This window comes from Urocitellus parryii, chromosome 9 (genome assembly GCF_045843805.1).
Source record: "Urocitellus parryii isolate mUroPar1 chromosome 9, mUroPar1.hap1, whole genome shotgun sequence".
Lineage (NCBI taxonomy): Eukaryota > Metazoa > Chordata > Mammalia > Rodentia > Sciuridae > Urocitellus > Urocitellus parryii.
Genome location: NC_135539.1, coordinates 102,706,375 through 102,723,374, shown reverse-complemented (window position 1 = coordinate 102,723,374; position 17,000 = coordinate 102,706,375). Strand labels below are relative to the sequence as shown.

At 39.0% G+C, this 17,000-nt stretch overlaps 1 protein-coding gene across 11 annotated transcripts in view; it reads right to left on the bottom strand.

The window, feature by feature from the left end:
• Nucleotides 1–17,000, bottom strand: part of Esrrg (estrogen related receptor gamma) — a 593,548-nt gene that overhangs the window by 176,077 nt on the left and 400,471 nt on the right. For all 11 annotated transcript variants that reach the window (XM_026387967.2, XM_077802283.1, XM_026387968.2 and 8 more), the window contains one exon: nt 6,526–6,941. In XM_026387967.2, coding sequence (XP_026243752.1) covers nt 6,526–6,928 — 403 coding nt within the window. In that variant the 5' untranslated portion in view covers nt 6,929–6,941. The remainder of the gene's footprint in view (nt 1–6,525; nt 6,942–17,000) is intronic.

The following is a 17,000-nucleotide window of genomic DNA, read 5'->3' as shown; positions in this document are numbered from 1 at the left end:
CCCAGGGCTGTGGCTTGGCAGGAAGATGCCTCATCTTTCATTTCCTATCCCTCAAGCCTTTTTGAGATAGGGTCTCCATAAATTGCTTAGGGGCCTCACCTCACTAAGTAGCCAAGGTAGGCATCAAACTCCTAATTCTCCTGCCCCAACCTCCAGAGTCACTGAGATTATAGTCACGTACCACAGTGTCTGGCTGAGACTGAAGCTCTTACCAATGCCACCTTTACCTCCAGACAAGAGAATGCCCTGCATGAAGGTCGTGACATAAAAAGGAGCCCATTCAAGGTACTAAGGAGACAAGCTGGAGTCGTCTTCTGTCTACCCCATGATCTCAAGTCCCTGTGACTTTCAAATTCCCAGGCTAGATCATCGCAAGCCTATTCCTGGGTCTGAGAGGGCCTGTCTCTTGGGTGTCTCTACTGGACTTTTAGTGGACTAAACCGAACTGCTGTGTACACATTATGGGACCTGTTTGCAAGGGCTCATTGGGACTTATACATGGTGGCAAGGATTTCCACATATGTACAAAACAAGATGGGACACAAGAGGGTTAGGAAGAGAAAGGGGGTAGGCCACAGGTTAAGGACTAGTATTGTCCTTGTATCGTCTCTTTCTAATACTAAATTCCTAGGAGTCTATGACTGAAAAATGCAAAGTGCCCCCCCAGGCTATGGAAGGCATATTTGGTTAAGTGAGAGAATAAAACCTATTTTACTTAGCAGTCTATTTTGATATATAAATTTAACATATTTCTATATATGGGCATGTGGGTATCCACATCTCCTTTCCCAGGTCCCACAGTGTTGAGAGTAGATTCTGTTCCCACAATGTTCACACCTATATCTCATGATATTTATTCAGTTCCTAAATCCCACATAGGAAGCTTAACTGGCAACTTGATGTTTTATGCAAGCTCCAAGATTCAGGCTTCTTTTTAGATTTACCCAGTTTTTCATTCATATTGGGGGGGGGGAAGTTAACTGATTACCATAAGACAAAATAAAATCAAACAAATTTTCAGGCAGTCTACCTAAATCCTTCCCATTATGAAAGGGTAACCATACAGAGAAATGGCCATATAGAGAGAGGGTTCATTGTCATCATTAAAGAGTAAATGCTATGAGCTTAGGGAGGTTGGTTTCATGCCCTTCCAGCTTAGCACCATGAGCAGACATTCTCTGTGCTAGAATATTTGATCCATTCAGAACATGAGTATCCCAGACATATTCTCAATATCAACCAAGGTTAATAATTAGTTGAGCACTTACTATGGGCTAGGCACTCTGACATATATTCTCTCATTTAAACCTTATCTCCTGGGAAGATGCAGCCAGGTTAAGGTCCCACAACTGATAAGTGGCCAAGACTTGGACTTGACTTCACATGAACACCGAACCCAGGCTAGAACAAATATCTTTTTAAAAATCTCATATTTTTAAAATATATAATTTCCTTTTTTAAAAATGTGGGGGGATTGCCTGGGGGTGATAGCTCAGTGGTGAAGTGTTTGCCTCCCAGATATGAGGCACTGAGTTCAATCCTCAGCACACATAAAAACAAATAAAATAAAGGTATTTTTTTAAATGTGGGGGAAGAGGAACACCTTAGAACTAGAATGAGCAGTTGGGTATTAGTACCCACAAAATTTTAAAAAATAAACAAAAGTGATTTTCCTTATTCTTACATAGAAAGAAAAATTTCAGGGGACTCATGTTTTGTATATTAAATAATGAAATATATATTGACTTCTTTAGGTTATGAAGATGTTTTCCTTTTCCTACTTCATTAACCAGAGTTCAGTGAAACTGTTAAAGAGAAGCCCCAAACAAATCTCCATTCATCAATGAACTGAGGCCAATAATGGAATTGGAAAAAATAATCAGAAGAACTATATCACACCCCTCAAATTATCATGAATACAAAATGACAATGAAATCATTGCTGACATTCTAATCCTACCAAATGATAGTCAGGACTATCAAAATCCTCTTTAAAAGTATCTTAAAAATATTTTGAGGCCCATTGATGAAGTTCTATAGTGAAGCAAATGCTAACAAGCATGTACAAGGCCCTGCATTCAATCCCGAGCACACATACACACAAAATAGTTTGTTCAGAAAAAAAAAAAAAGTAAAATCTAAAGCATTAAATTCTACTTAACTGCTAACCCTTTTCAATTGTTTCTCAATGATAACTTGGAATGAGTCAATGAAGCTATAGTCAAATAAATAAAATACACCTTTGAAGTTGACTTTACCAAAATCTATGATTCATTGACTTTCACAAAACAAAATGCCACATTCAGAATTGAAAATAAAAATTGTTACTATTTTTCTCAAGACATGTTTTAGATATGTGTTCTTTTAGCTCCACATTTTACATTTTTTAAAATTAAAAGCTTTTTTTTTAAGTTTGAAGATCTGAATTGGCTTTATTTTACACTCGAGAATTGGAGAATTGGATGATACTTTATACAGTAAAATAAGTGTTCCCTTGCCCAAATTTGTACACTTATATTTATTATACATCCAATAACCAATCCTAAAAATAAATGGTCATAGTAAGAAACAAAGATTCTCAAAAGGCATTATTGCCACACTCCACACATGTCCCTTAGTCAAGTCCAGGAAAGCAGAACCAGGCCCTGGTGAGGTAGAAGTCACGCTTATATAATGTCCTGGCCACTGGAGCTGTGAGACAGTTTCTACTGTTAAGTCCTACTCGAGAAGGACTTGTTCTCAAGGGGAGTTACGTAATCTCCTCTCCTTCCCTGGAGAGCTTCAAGGAAAGGGGGGGAGAGGCTATCTGTCAAGAATAATTTGGCTACACTGCTTCCTGGAGGCATGAGAGCCGACTCATAGCCCCTTCCGCATAGGAACAAGAGTCAGTGATGGTACAATATGTTCAGGCTACTTTCAACATCTTTGGAGTTCAGTCGCTATCACTATTTGGCCACAACAAGGAGGGGCCGTTCCAATCCTCCTTACAATTACCGCCCTAATTATTACATTATACTTTCACAATTTAATCCCTTTATTTGCCTCACTGGCTTTTTGGGGCTAAGTAAGCACCACAGTGTGATGCCTGATGATGTAGCTCGCAGGGTAGCTTTACTGAGTGCTGCCCAGCTGCCAGCTACAAGCACAGCCAGGTGGGCAAGTCCAGAGTGCTAATCTGGACAGTGACATCTCTGTCTCCTACTCAGAATCCTTGCAACTTGCTCTCTCCAATATGGAGGGAAAGTGAGCATTATATATCAATGCCAAGAATCACCCTGTGCTTTGTTCTGCTAAGCTTTTGGTAGCTTTGCAGCTACCCAAAGAATAATCATGCATAGAACTCCAATGGTTCTGTTATAATTATTGCTCAGCAAACAACCATTGCATAGCTATTAATATCTAAGTAATAAGATTATTAAAGAATCTGAAATCTTGTGTATATTTTATGCTGCATTTCTACAAAATGCCTTAACTTGCTTTTTTAAGTGAACATATATAACTTTTCTGAAGACAAAAATTAGACCTTTACCTATTAAAAAAAAAAAGAAAACTGTCAGGAATTTTTCTCAGGTATTAAAGCTTTAAATTTATAGAAGGAGATAAAGATCCAGTGGATGAGAATTTCTAGGAAAATATTAATGAAATATGATAATGATGAGTCAGAAAAATTAAAATACTGCTACTAAAATATTTAGAGAACATTTTAGTGCACACTCACTTGACTTTGAGTTCTTCAGTGAAATTATGAAAGGCTATGGAGAGATTAGGTTGAAACAGTCATTCTATTATATAGGGTTATAGTGACTTAAAAAATGTTGCTTTTGAAGTAAACTGTGTTCTTAACCACAGATCAAGCATGCTATCCAATAAACAACACAAAAGCAAGGGACAGGTAGGGGCAGAGGTCAGTGGTAGCTCTGTGGGTCTGATCCTCAGCACTCAAAACAAAAAGCAAGGGGGAGCCAGTGCAACCTATTTACTACTGACAGTGGTCAAAATCTTCAGTAGAACTTACTGAAAAGAGTTGAACTGCCAGACATTCTTAAAAGGAAAGAGTTGGGAATATTGTAAGTGCACATGAAGGGTTCCAGTATCACCTTTTGTTAAAATATTTATAAGCATTAGAGTTTAACAAACAGTTCCTCTTTTGCAACATAAAAATCAGGACCCTACGCAGTTATTTAGGTTCCAAATAGACTAATTTTAGTTATATTCAGAAAGGCACCAAAAGTTGACAGTGCTCAGATGTCACTAGTAAATCAGCAGCAACATGGAGGGCAGTGGCTCACCTACTAGAGTGACCATCAGAACCCCTTGGCATGATTGGTGAAGTACAGATCACTGAGTTTACTACCAGAGATTCTGGTTTGATTAACCCAGGATGAAGCCAAAGAATCTGCATTTCTAATAAAATGCAAGCTGATACTGCTGGTCAAGCCACCACACTAAGGGCCATTGGTATAGAATACCGAACACATTGGTGCAGTGTTTCTTTTCTTTTGTTAAGTCCAGGGTTATGAAGGACTGAGGATGGAATCCAAGGCCTAGGGCATTCAAGGCAAGTACTCTACTACTAAGCTATATACTCAACACTTTTTTATTTTATTTTGAGACATGGTCTCTCCAATTTTGCCAGGATGACCTCGAACTTTGAATTCTGCCTCAGTCTCCCCAGTAGCTGAGATGACAGGCATGCTCCACTATGCCCACTAGTCTAATAGCTCTTTGGCTTTACATTATTATACATTATTATTATCATTTGTGTGTGGTGTGTGTGTGTTTAAGGGGACTGAACATGGGAACCCACACATGCTACACAAGTGATCTACCATTGAGCTATATCCCAGCCCAACCTTGACTTTACATTATGTATCACCTAGGAAGCTTTCAAAAATCCCTCCTTTGTCTTGGCCACATCTAAGATCAATTCATTCAGAATTTGGAAGCACAAGCCCTGGCATCAGTATTTAAAAGAAAAAATTGAAGTAATGGGCTGACAAGCTTGAGAATACTGATATCAGTGAAGATCATCTTTATGTCCACAACTGGTTGTATTTAAAAAAAAAAAAAATTTAGTTGCAGATGGACACAAAACCTTTATTTATTTATGTATTATATATTTCTTTATTTTTTTGTGTGCGTGTGTGTGGTGCTGAGGATCGAACCCAGTACCCCACATGTTAGGCAGAGCTCTACCATTGAGCTACAACCACAGCGTCCCCCCCCCCACAACTGGTTGTTAGGAAGATATATTTTGGAGGCCAGGGTGTAGCTCAGTGTTAAAGTGTGTGTTTAAATCCCAGCATCAATTTTTTTTTTTTTTTAAAGGGATGTGTTCTGTAAACCACTGAGCAGAATCTCTGGGTGCTGTGGATCTCAATAAAAGATTTTATTTTCCTTTTCCCATTTTCTTCAAAAGTAATCACAAGAGATTGAAAAAGTAAAATCTAATTTTGTGTCAGAATGTATCTGTAGATCTGAAAGTGAGCTGAGTTCTATATTTGTGGATTACCAGTTTAAAAGGAGTGCATATAAACTAGTTATATTTTTCCATATTTTCTGTGAGAAATAACATTATTTATAAACCCGGTGATTTATAAAGGTTTGGATATGCATCACTTGTATGTGTTGGAGGTATATTTTATAATTCAATGAAATTTCATTGGTTTAATTTAGAAGTCTCTTATGCAAATCTATCTACAGGGAAAGGAAGAAGATGAGGAGGTGATTAAATATGTCTAAAACAGTGGTTCTCAATGTGTGGTCCCTGGCTGGAACAGCATCATCTGGAAATTTATTGGAAATGTAAAAATTCTGAGGCCCCCAACCCAGATCTAATGAATCAAGAACCTCTGGGGATAGGGACCAGTAATCTGCATTTTAACCAGATTGCCAGGTGATTTTGATGTATAAAGTTTGAGAAACACTAGAGTATTCATTACTTCAATGTACGTGTAAGAATCAAAGGGATAAAAAGCCTTATTAATCTAATGTGCTTTTGCTCAGTAGTTACACAGACCCATGTTACTCTAATCGTAGCTACACTCTTTTAAACTCCACCCAGTTCTCATTATCTTTGCATCATGTGAGTATAATAGTGAAAGCAGAATTAATGGACAGGGAGCATATCTAGGGAGAGTTTATTCTATAAATCCCCTACGATCAATTTTAATCTATTTCTGTTTTCTATTCAAGATAGAAATAATGCCATGCAAGTGGACTTGCAAAAATAACTAGGGCCAGGTGTGGTGGTGCATGCCCAGTGATTCAGAAGACTGAGGCAGGAGGGTTACAAGTTTGAGGCCAGCCTCAGCAACTGAGTGAGGCCCTCAGCAATTTAGCAAGACCCTGTCTCCAAAGAAAAATTTAAAAACTCCTAGAGATTTAGCTCAGTGGTAAAATGTCCCTGGGTTCAAGTCCTAATACAAAAAAAAAAAAAAAGAAGAAGAAAAAGAAGAACAAGGGGGAAAAAAAAATATCACACAAAGTTGGAAAGAGGCATAGTATTAGCAGCTCCAATACTAACCTTGAATTGTCCTCTTGAAGAATGCCTTGCAGGCTTCACAGGACGCTACCCCGTAGTGGTACCCAGAAGCGATGTCACCACACACTAAACACAGTCTCTTGGGCATCGAGTTGAGCATGTATTCGCACTTGGTCTGGGGGTCTTCAACAATGGTGCTGGAGCAGTCATCATACAGTTTCCTGACAGGCCCACTACCTCCCAGGATAGGAGCGGAAGGGTAGAGAGGTGGCGAGTCCAGTCCGTTCTGATGGCCATTCATGGTGGAACTGTAGCTCCCGCTGGCGTCTGAAGAGCCACCAGGACTGTGGTGGTTGACGCTGTCCGTCAGGGAGGCTGGGCTGGAGGGTTCCGTCTTGATGAAGGATGAACAGCTGGAATCAATGTGTCGATCTTTGTTTGACATTCTGCAGAGAAGCCTGAGATGGAGGGAGAGAGAAAGAGGGGGAGAGAGAGAGAGTCAGACATGGAGGCCAACTGGGGTACAAATAAGGAGGTGGTAAAAAGGTAAGGGAAAGTTGAGAGGATTAAAAAAACCCACAGGAAGAATTTTGCATGTTAAAGACATTGTTCTTTGAGAGTGCTTCCTGAGGGCTGGGAGATGCACATCATTCATTCTCTAGTCAATATCTCTTGTTCTACAAGAAGGTAATCAGTGTAAGGGCCTGACAGGGCTACATCAGAGAGCACAGACAGGCCATAAACAAAGGCTCTAAAGGGTCCAATTGCTTTTATTTTACTTTTCTCTTGGAGAACCACTGTCAATATATAAATCAGCTCTCTAGATCCTAAATTTATCAGTAGAAGAGGTAGGGATTTGCAAAGTCTAAATCATTTCTAAAACTGTATTTATCCTCACCCAGTCTTTCCTTCCACCTTCTGGTACATTCCGCATCCATTTTATTATGAGCAGAATCAAACTTCTATCTTTCAAGACTGAACAGATGATCCTTAGCTCTGTAATTACTGTTTGTCAGCACGCTTCCATAAGCATAACTGTGTCTTTTATTGATCTGACTAAAACACATAAGGAATATATCCTCAATTGCTTTGCTTCTTTATTTAAATTGCCCTATCTCCTAGCCATTTCACAACATATAAAGATATCAAGCACGAAATTCTATCCAATATTTAAGGATTATTTCCTAAAGTGCACAAAACTTAGGAGCACTGATTAATAAATATGAGCATGTATTTGTGTCTTTTTGTGTGTGGTTTGCCCTTATTGTAACAGATGAATTAGTAAAAGTCATTTGTACCTTCAGTATACCTGTGAGTCCAACCAATCTAATACGTCACATTCAGAAGTGTAGAACTGTATCAATTTTTGTCCTGAAAATATGAGATTTGAAATGGTCCCTCCACTCCGCCCTGTACATTTTCCCCCATTAACATCATATCTTCTGAAAGAAATATGATGAAGCATCTAATCTGACAAACTACTTCTCTTATCTAGAAGAAACATCACTCATCTTCTTCTGGGGAACCCATAAGTGATTGGATTTCTGAAAAGGTAATTAAATGCAAAGATATGGTTGGTCTTATTGTCTTTCCGCTTAGCCATAGGGTAAAACCCCTTTTAGCAAGGCCCTCTGAGAACCTTCTGAGAGACCACCATAGAAAGAAGAGGTGACAGTTGAGAAAGGACTTAGATAATTGCTTCCCTGTGTAAAGCTGATTTATGGGATTCCCACTGTGTAATGGTCATTCACTAGAATTTGGGGGAGTAGTCACAGTATAACCAAAGGGATGCAATTATCTCTTTCACTATAAATCTAATGATATTTTATCTTTGTACAAATTTCATGCTATCCGCCAGGTCTCCCTTCTCCCATTGTTCTGCTTCTTTCAAATGAAGGGCAAGATGGAATTCTCTATCAGGAATGTTCACCTAACGGTTCCACGCAGGGAGTCTCAAGAGCAAAGCATTAAGGACAGGATTGCTTCCACCCAAATTCATTTTAGTTGGGAAACTGTGCTCTGCTCACTCAAGTCAAGCAATACGGGGATGTGCAGAATGCCAACAGGAAGAAGAAAGCCACCAAAATATCTCCGTGTTTTCACCCACCCACTTGGGCTGTCCTTCCCTCCCCAGAGGTAGCAGAAGAAAAAAATATCCCCCTCGCCAACCCCAACAACAGAGTCCTCTCCTTTCTGCATCTGCTGCCTTGTAGCCGTCACTGTTAATGAGTGTTGTAATTAATAGATCGCTCTCCTTGTCTCCCTGCTTGCACTCTGGGCTGAGCACTTTCCTCAAGTCAACGTTTGAAAGAAAGCGGGTCGGCACTGACTTACAGCAGGCCTGTGAATTCCTTTTAATTTAGAGCTCTTATACCACCACTTCACTTATTACCTTATAATTACCAGACTGCGCACACATACATTATGATCTTAGACTAGAGTTAGAAGTTATTAGGCTACTAAACCATGGTTGCTCCCCTTTCCTCTCTCTGGCACTGAATTTCTCACAGCTATGACAATTAACTCTTTCACCATCTGCCTGAAAGGCACTGTTGGAAAAAAAAAAAAAATTTTTTTTTTCTCCCCAAAGAGGAGTTGCTTTGAGTTGTTTGAGAACAAAACACACACCAAGGTCCCCTGCCCCCTGTTCTTTTTCCCTTTTTCTGCATCTTTTACGATCATTTTTTTTTTCAACTCTATTCTGTTCTTTTTTTATATTTATTTTTTTAGTTTTCGGCGAACACAACTCTTTGTATGTGGTGCTGAGGATCGAACCCGGGCCGCACACATGCCAGGCGAGCGTGCTACCACTTGAGCCACATCCCCAGCCCCTTCTATGATCATTTTTATCGCAGGTTTTTCCCCCTTGGGCTTTTTCTCATGGACTTCTAAAATCTACAGAACTCTCAATTTAAGGAACAAGGTCAGAAATTACCTCTTTGTTTATGGAAGAGTTATTTGCTAAGTCACCCAAAGTGTATGTGTCAAATGCATGCTGTTTATGTCTCAGAAAAATGGGGTTTCTCCAGCCAGCTGTCTCATCCCCAAATCTCAGGCCATACTTTACAACATCCTGGATGCACACAAGGCAATTTGGGAGGAGTCACTGCCAGGGAAGTCCTAGGAATCCTGGAAATATCTTCTAAATGAGGTCTGGCCACTTTGGCTATGAATGAATGTGAACAAACTAGATTTGTGCTCTAAATTGTTCATGGTTCTTTTCCAACATGAACTGCTTCCTTAATTAATACCTTTGCCCAGTGGAAATACTAATAGGGTTAACACTATTTGAATGCTTTTTATATGCCAGGCATTGAGCCTCAGATGTTCAGAAATTTCCCAAATGTCATGCAGCTAGGAAGTAGTAGAGGTAGGATTTGAACATGTGTCTGATTCCAAAGTCCAGAGCCAAAATGCCTTAATGTCAACTACGTTTTTAACAGAAGTATCATTAAAAAAAAAAAAAAAACAGTACAGGCAAGGGTAGAGGTGATGCACACAGAAATCAACTGCTTTTATTTTTCAGCAATTTCATCTACCACTCACCCATGAGTGGAGAGGGGCCCAAGGGAAGACCACAGGGGCTGCAGGTCTGCCTTATTGAGTCACACTCCCATGGCTTGGAGTGACACCTCAACAGAATCCCTGAAAGAACACAGTTGTCTCCTAATTACTACTTAGCTTATTACACTGAACACTTCCTAGACACCATTGCATTATAACCTAAAACCACAGCGAGTCTTAATTCTCTCGCTCTCTGTCTCTGAAATTCTACAGCTCTATTATTCAAGCCTGAAATATTCACAACTATCTATAAATTCAATTGTCAGCTGGTGGGTTTTATTCTAGACTTCACTTCAATCTAAAATTAGAGGCACTAAAATTCACATTAACTCTAAGAGGAATGTAGTGAATAAGACTTTATTTCAAAAGAACACCTTTTTGTCAGAAAGAGCCATTTTCAAGATGATGGCTTTATCTGTAGCCAAAGAGAATAAGCCCAATTCCACATTGTGCTGTTAATGCAGAAATTTTAGGTCACATTGGATTAATAAAAATCTAAATTTAGTTAAGAATTATGAATAGAAATAACACGTGTTGAAATATGTGGGAAATATTTATTTTAAAGCCTTGGTACAGGTTATTTTATTTTATTATCTTAAGAGGAATGATGAAAAGGACAAAGTAGTAAGATGAACTGCTTTCCAAAAGCTTATGAATTAACACCCCCAAGATAAACAGGACAGGGAAGCTACTATGTATGTCAAGAATAGCATTAGGGGAATGGGGATGTAGCTCTAAGACAGAGCATTGACCTAGCTTGCAGAACACTTGGGTTCCATCCCCAGGACCACAAAACAAAAACAAATACAAGAACAAAATGAAACAAGCTTAACATTTGGTTTCTATGTAACAAACTAAATTTAAAAGTTTCCTGAAATTTCAGGGTTGTAAACAGCATTTCAATACAGTTAATGACAGGGTCTCAAACAATTCTGATCATGTGTCCCCCCCCCCCCTTCCCAGGAACCCATTTCCTTACCTTGCTTAAGGGTAAGCAAAGATAAAATTTAATTTGATGTTAGATACAACAGATAGGGCAAATCAAGATTCTCAGTGGCCAGGCTATTTATAAATATAATTCTTGAGTGTTAATTAACTGTGTATGCGTGTGCATAGAGGGAGAAAGTGAGAGAAATAATAAGAATTAATTTAAGTTGCTGCAAAAAAATAAAATCTGTAAGCTAATATTCAATTTATATTATAAGTATCAGATTGTTTTCAGTGATTCCTCCTAGATTCAGGTAAATGTATGAGCTTGAATGAATGACTATGAATTTGAATTTTCATACACATGTGTAGATGTCCAGGGTGGTTGATATTTCAATGAAAGGACTTAAGCTTTTTATTTGTTTATACTAATATGACAACATTTCATAACATCATATTTTTAACACTTTCTTCAAAATGTTTTTAAACAACTCTATTTCATCCACTGAATTTCACACAAAACTTGTAGTTCCCCACTAATAGTGCATGAAATTCTCTTTAGAAGTCTCATCTGACACTTGTGGCAGGTCATCTCAGACCTTCCTGATTATTATCCTAAGGCAAAATCTTCTGTAATATTTATTAGACCTATTCCAATGACAGACACATTCATAGCTAAATAGGTGTCAACCAAAACAGTCACCATTTTGGCTTCTTTGTCATCCTGGAGGTCCTGAAAAGATCTCATCATTATTACAAATTCCAAATTCTCTAAATGTTTTTCCAACACATTTGTACATGGACACGGAAGCCAGCAAAGCTGTCCATTTACAAAATACAGCACCTCTCACTGAATCATAGAATTTTAGGGCTGGAAAGGAAGGTTATTGAGTCTGGCCCCTAATGACTACCTGTTCCAACACAGGAATGAATCTAAGGGTTCCTGAATCTAAGGGGATTGGTTGGTTTTCTACCTCCTGAAATCACCAAATGTAATATTTAAATATTTTTGTTTAAGAAATATATATATATTTAAGATTATATATATATATATATATATATATATATGTATATAAATAAATAAAATCGGGAGTATCCTAGAGGGTTTTTGTTGTTGTTTTGTTTTTAATGCTTTTAGGAAAAAAAACCTTCAGAACACACCACAGCTCTCTGAAGTACAGGCTTCAGAGCCTATGACCCCAGCAGCTCCCATGGCAGCCTGAGTTACAACTTCAAGCATGCTACTTTACAATGAGCTCCCCCCAACCCCCCTGCTTCAACTAATTGCACTCTCCTAAAGTGGCAAAATGTGAATCACTTAGTAACAAAATGGGCACCAGCTGCTATTGTCAGAGAATGGCGATGCTGAAGAAAGGGAAGGCAACCGAATGAAGTGTCATGTCAGAAATCAACCGTGCAACGTGTGATTTGAGAAAACATGACTACTTTACAGAGACAGGGTGTCATTATGGCATCACAGTAATACGATGCTTTGACAACTGCTGGGTCTAACATATCATCATTGCATTAAGGTACACTGGCTTAGTTGGGGAAGGAAGAGAAAGGATTTTTTCTTTTAATAAGAAATATCTTAAGGTCTGCCTGGTTAACCTAATGGAAAGAGATCATTAATTGTAAAAGAAGAATTGTTAATCCTGACCCATGCTCTCAGGAAGATAAAAACACATGGGCACACACATACTTATGTATAATTTGAAGGTCTTCTTTAACAAACACTGAGGCCCATCGAATAGAACAGATTTCTGCATCAGGATCTACGACCACGCAGTAAATGCTGCTTCTTGGTATTTTGAACAAATAACTTGTGCATTTTAGTCCAAAAGACTCTTTCCAGTTCACTCCATCAAGAGCAGGAGAAAGAAAACAGCTGCTTCCCAAGCTGGTGCTTAGCAGCTAACAAGAGAGGTGGCTACACAGGGTGAAGACAAGGGGCCGGCCCCTGAAAAAACGCATTGGAGCTCCTATCTAAGCTGAAAGCACTCCCAACTCTGTGAAGGCCTGTCTACTACACCAGGAAAGGGAACAAGAACAAAGAAGGGACATTAAATTCATGTCTGGGCAGTCATGGAAAGGAACCTGTCCATGAATTAGAACTTTACACCTAAGGACTAAACACTTATTTTAAAAGACCAACAGAAACCTTATCTGCTTTTAGGGTCCTGGAATTCAACAAATGTTTTTCTTAATCAGTTTTGTTCTGACATAAGGTTCATCAGGTATCCTGGTCTAAGCACCGAAAGCCCCTTTGTCTCAGGTTTTCCAGGATGGCTGACCTCCCAATCAGACATGGAGAGATTACCAGAGACACCTATGTAGTGATATTTGCTCTTATACCTAAAGCAAAGGAAGTTTGGAGAATATTTTCAGAAATGAAGGCCCAGAGAGATGTCAAGAGAAATGCACTAATGAGAGTACAAAGCTAACAAGGACTAGGGTGTTGCGACGTACTCAATGCTAGAAGTGCCACAGAAACACTGACATCCATTTTCTCTAAGCCTTAGGGGCCAGAAGCCAGTGCTGATTGCCTTGTTAAGTTACCCAGACTATTTTAGATGTAGAAAACTGTGGTTGCTTCAATTTCTACGGCCAGGTGATTTCCTATGCTTCCTGGTTGATAAACTTTATTAATGGGAAAAGAAATGGTCCCGTGATATCACAATGTGTTGCACATTATGATTGTTGACAGTTTCTGTATTTAAGGATTCGATCTGATGCAGAGGCGCTTAGCAGTGTAATTTATCCTTAGCTGGTTTTCTTGGACCTATTTCAATCTGGGGGTGAGCATCTCTTCTTTATAGCTCTAAATACAGTAAGTGAGCTACTGGAAAATCAATAAAATTGTTAAATGCATAATAATGCTAGGTAATTGCATACATGATGTTTTGCATAATTAACTGTCTGAGCTTTTCTTTAATATAATGGGCACTCATGTAATATAGAGTAGCTGCAAGTCTATAAAACATACATAGTTTATATGAACCATGATTCTGCTTAAAACTCTGGCTAATCATCGACATCAGCTTTGAAGGGAGCGCTCTCCTCCACTGCCAAGTCCAAATCAATTCTTATGACATTACTTTATAACTAACATGATATTTAACTGATGATGGCTATTAGCTATTATACAGATTGCATTCAATCGCTGTAACAGTAGGGGGGAAATACCATTTAGTTTAAACAAACTTCTGCCATGTAATCAATACTATTGAGGCAAATTAAGTGTTTAACAAGTGTGTACATTTGCCCTAATGCAGCTTAATTAACTATGTCCTCACAACTGCCCAACTATACAACACCTACGGATCTTAAGAGAAAATCTCAAGAAATGCCGAGTCTGAAGCTCAGATGCACAACAGATGGGAAAACAAGCATTTTATCTCTGATCCCTAGGAATATTTCTTCCTCTACACAAGTTACTCTCCTGGGAACCAAAAGCCTCAGAAGCCAGAAGGGCTTCAGAATAGCGTGCCCTACAGTCAACTTACTTGGGTAGTAAATGTCCTAGTGATGACTGGGTCACCATCCCCAGGGTGGACTGAAACAGTGCTGGGCAGCGGGTGGGGACATTGCTTAAAAAAAAAAAAAAAAAAAAAAAAAAGGTTCTTGGAGGGTAAAAAACTGCATAAGATAAATCATCGAAATGAAGCTTACGATATATGCTGAATGTAACATTTATTCGGTCTTAGAGATTTACTATGCCATGAGCAGACCTCCTCTGCAGTAAGCTTTCCAGAGGAAAGAAATAGTCTCCTACTTCTACAAATCTCTGGTCTTTCAAACAGAAATATGGATCAATAAAGTGAGCTTGTGTTCAGACAATTCTGGCTTCAAGCAGTCAAGGGGTATACTGAAGGGAAGTCAACACAACAGGGGACTGACAGCTAAATGAAGACCTTCTCACGGCATCTCACTGGAGAAGAAATAAACAGACATTCAACTCATAGAAAGTCTATGCACTGATCTTTACAAATTACAATCGAATATAGATGCTTTACACACATACTCCAGTGATGGAGTTCACAAATCAAATCCAGGTCAATGAAAGTCTTGGCTGCCTGAATTTCCCTTTCCTATTCTGTTTGCTACACTGCAACAGGAAATAAGAATGCTATCAGGAGTTGATGTAAGGATATTGAGATCACCATATTGATGTCACCCTTTACTCATTAAGAAAATGTTTTGCAAAAGCAATTACAGTTACCCATAAACCAGCTGCCTCCGCTGAGCTAGGCCAGTTCACTTGGAGTAGGACGCTAAGACCTCCTCTGAAATTGGGTGAATTACAGTGGTGAGAAAATCTAACTGTTAAGAAGGAATCATTGTTGGGAAGGGGAAAAAAGAAAAGGGATGCTTTAAGTACATATGAAAATTTCCATATTTGAGGGAGATTTGCAGTACAACTGGAGATATCAAACCACATCTGTCCAACAGCAGTTAGACTATATTTATACTTTTAACTTAATAGCTTAGTCTGCAACAGTTAACATCTGGATGCAAATGCTGCTAGTCTTGGTGATCTATGACAGCAGGGGTTATGATTATATTCTGTTGGTATCAGGTGTTGTCCAGCTGAAGTAGGAGAGCGTGGGGGGGGGGGGGCAGGGTGCAGCAGCTGATTATTAATTCTAAGAATCCTTCTCCTGTCCTCTCTTTTTAAACATTTCAGTGAGCTAGCAGCTTGCAGAGAAGGTGAAACTAAAACACACAAGCCACTATTTGCAGGCAAGGAAAAGTTATGTATATCTACCCACATATTCAGTTCAAGCCATGGAAATGACTAAGGATCTGTTCTGTGCTAAGAAGGGCTTTGTAAATAGGGATTATTGGGCAGTGAGACAGCATCCAGAGAAGCCAAGAGAAGCCTTCAAAGAGCCAGGAGTTCAGATGAGAGGAACTTGCTTGCTGTTTTTTTTTTTTTTTTTTTTTTTTACATTTGAAAGCTCCCAATATAAATATGCAGAGGAAATTTTCTAAATCTTATTTACCATTCTAAAACACTGATTTTTAAAAAACCAAACAAACAAACACACAAACAAAAACAAGTAAAGCAGAGGAAAGGGACCAGTGGGAGGGATAAGGGGAGGAAAAGGAGAGGTACTGGGGAGCAAAAGTGACCGAATTATATTCTATTGTGCACATATACAAATATGTAACAACGAATCTCATTATTACAGTATAATTATAACATGCAATAATTTTTTTAAAGGCATCAACAGAGTTCTCTCCCTTGCACCTGTCTTCTCCATTTCCAGGAGACCTGCCTTCTCACAGCACTGAACAGACCTGGGCCCTTGTCTCTGGACCTGGCACTGTGTAACAAGTCACCACACTGCCCTGATCTTGTGTTTTTGCATTTCTCAAATGATAGGATTTGGCTACATGCTTCCCCTCAGTACTTCTGCCATTTGTTACAAGTATATATTTTACTCAACTAAAAACTACACTGGTGCAGGGTACAGGGATGAATGTCTATAATCCCAGGGACTCGGGAGATTGAGGTAGGATAGCAAGTTTGAGACCAACTTAGAAAAACGCTGTCTCAAAATTTAAAAAAAAAAAAAAAGGAAAGAAAGAAAGAAGGTCTGGGGGATGTAGCTCAATGGTAAAGCATCCCTGGGTTCAATCCCTGGTATCTCAAAAAAACAAACAATAACAAAACACTGGCCTATGGTTCAGTTTGGACCTTTGGAGCAATGACACTAAGGCACAACCAATTCATAGAAAGTCACACACTGATCTTTACAAATTGCCATCAAATTTGAAAGAGCTATGGAAGGGGGTGTGTGTGTGTGTGTGTTGCTGGAGAAGAAATAAACAACTCGTCACAGTAAAACTGCTGCCTCCACACTTAGGAATCATTCCCAGTGGGCTGCGAAAGGACAAATAGAGCAGCCATCATTCTGGGGAGCTAGGGAGCAAGTCTCCTGGCTTTTTCCTAGAAATGGTTCTCTTTTTGCTCATTACGTTTTTGGTGGGAGGTGCTGGCAGAAAGGGCAATTCCCTGC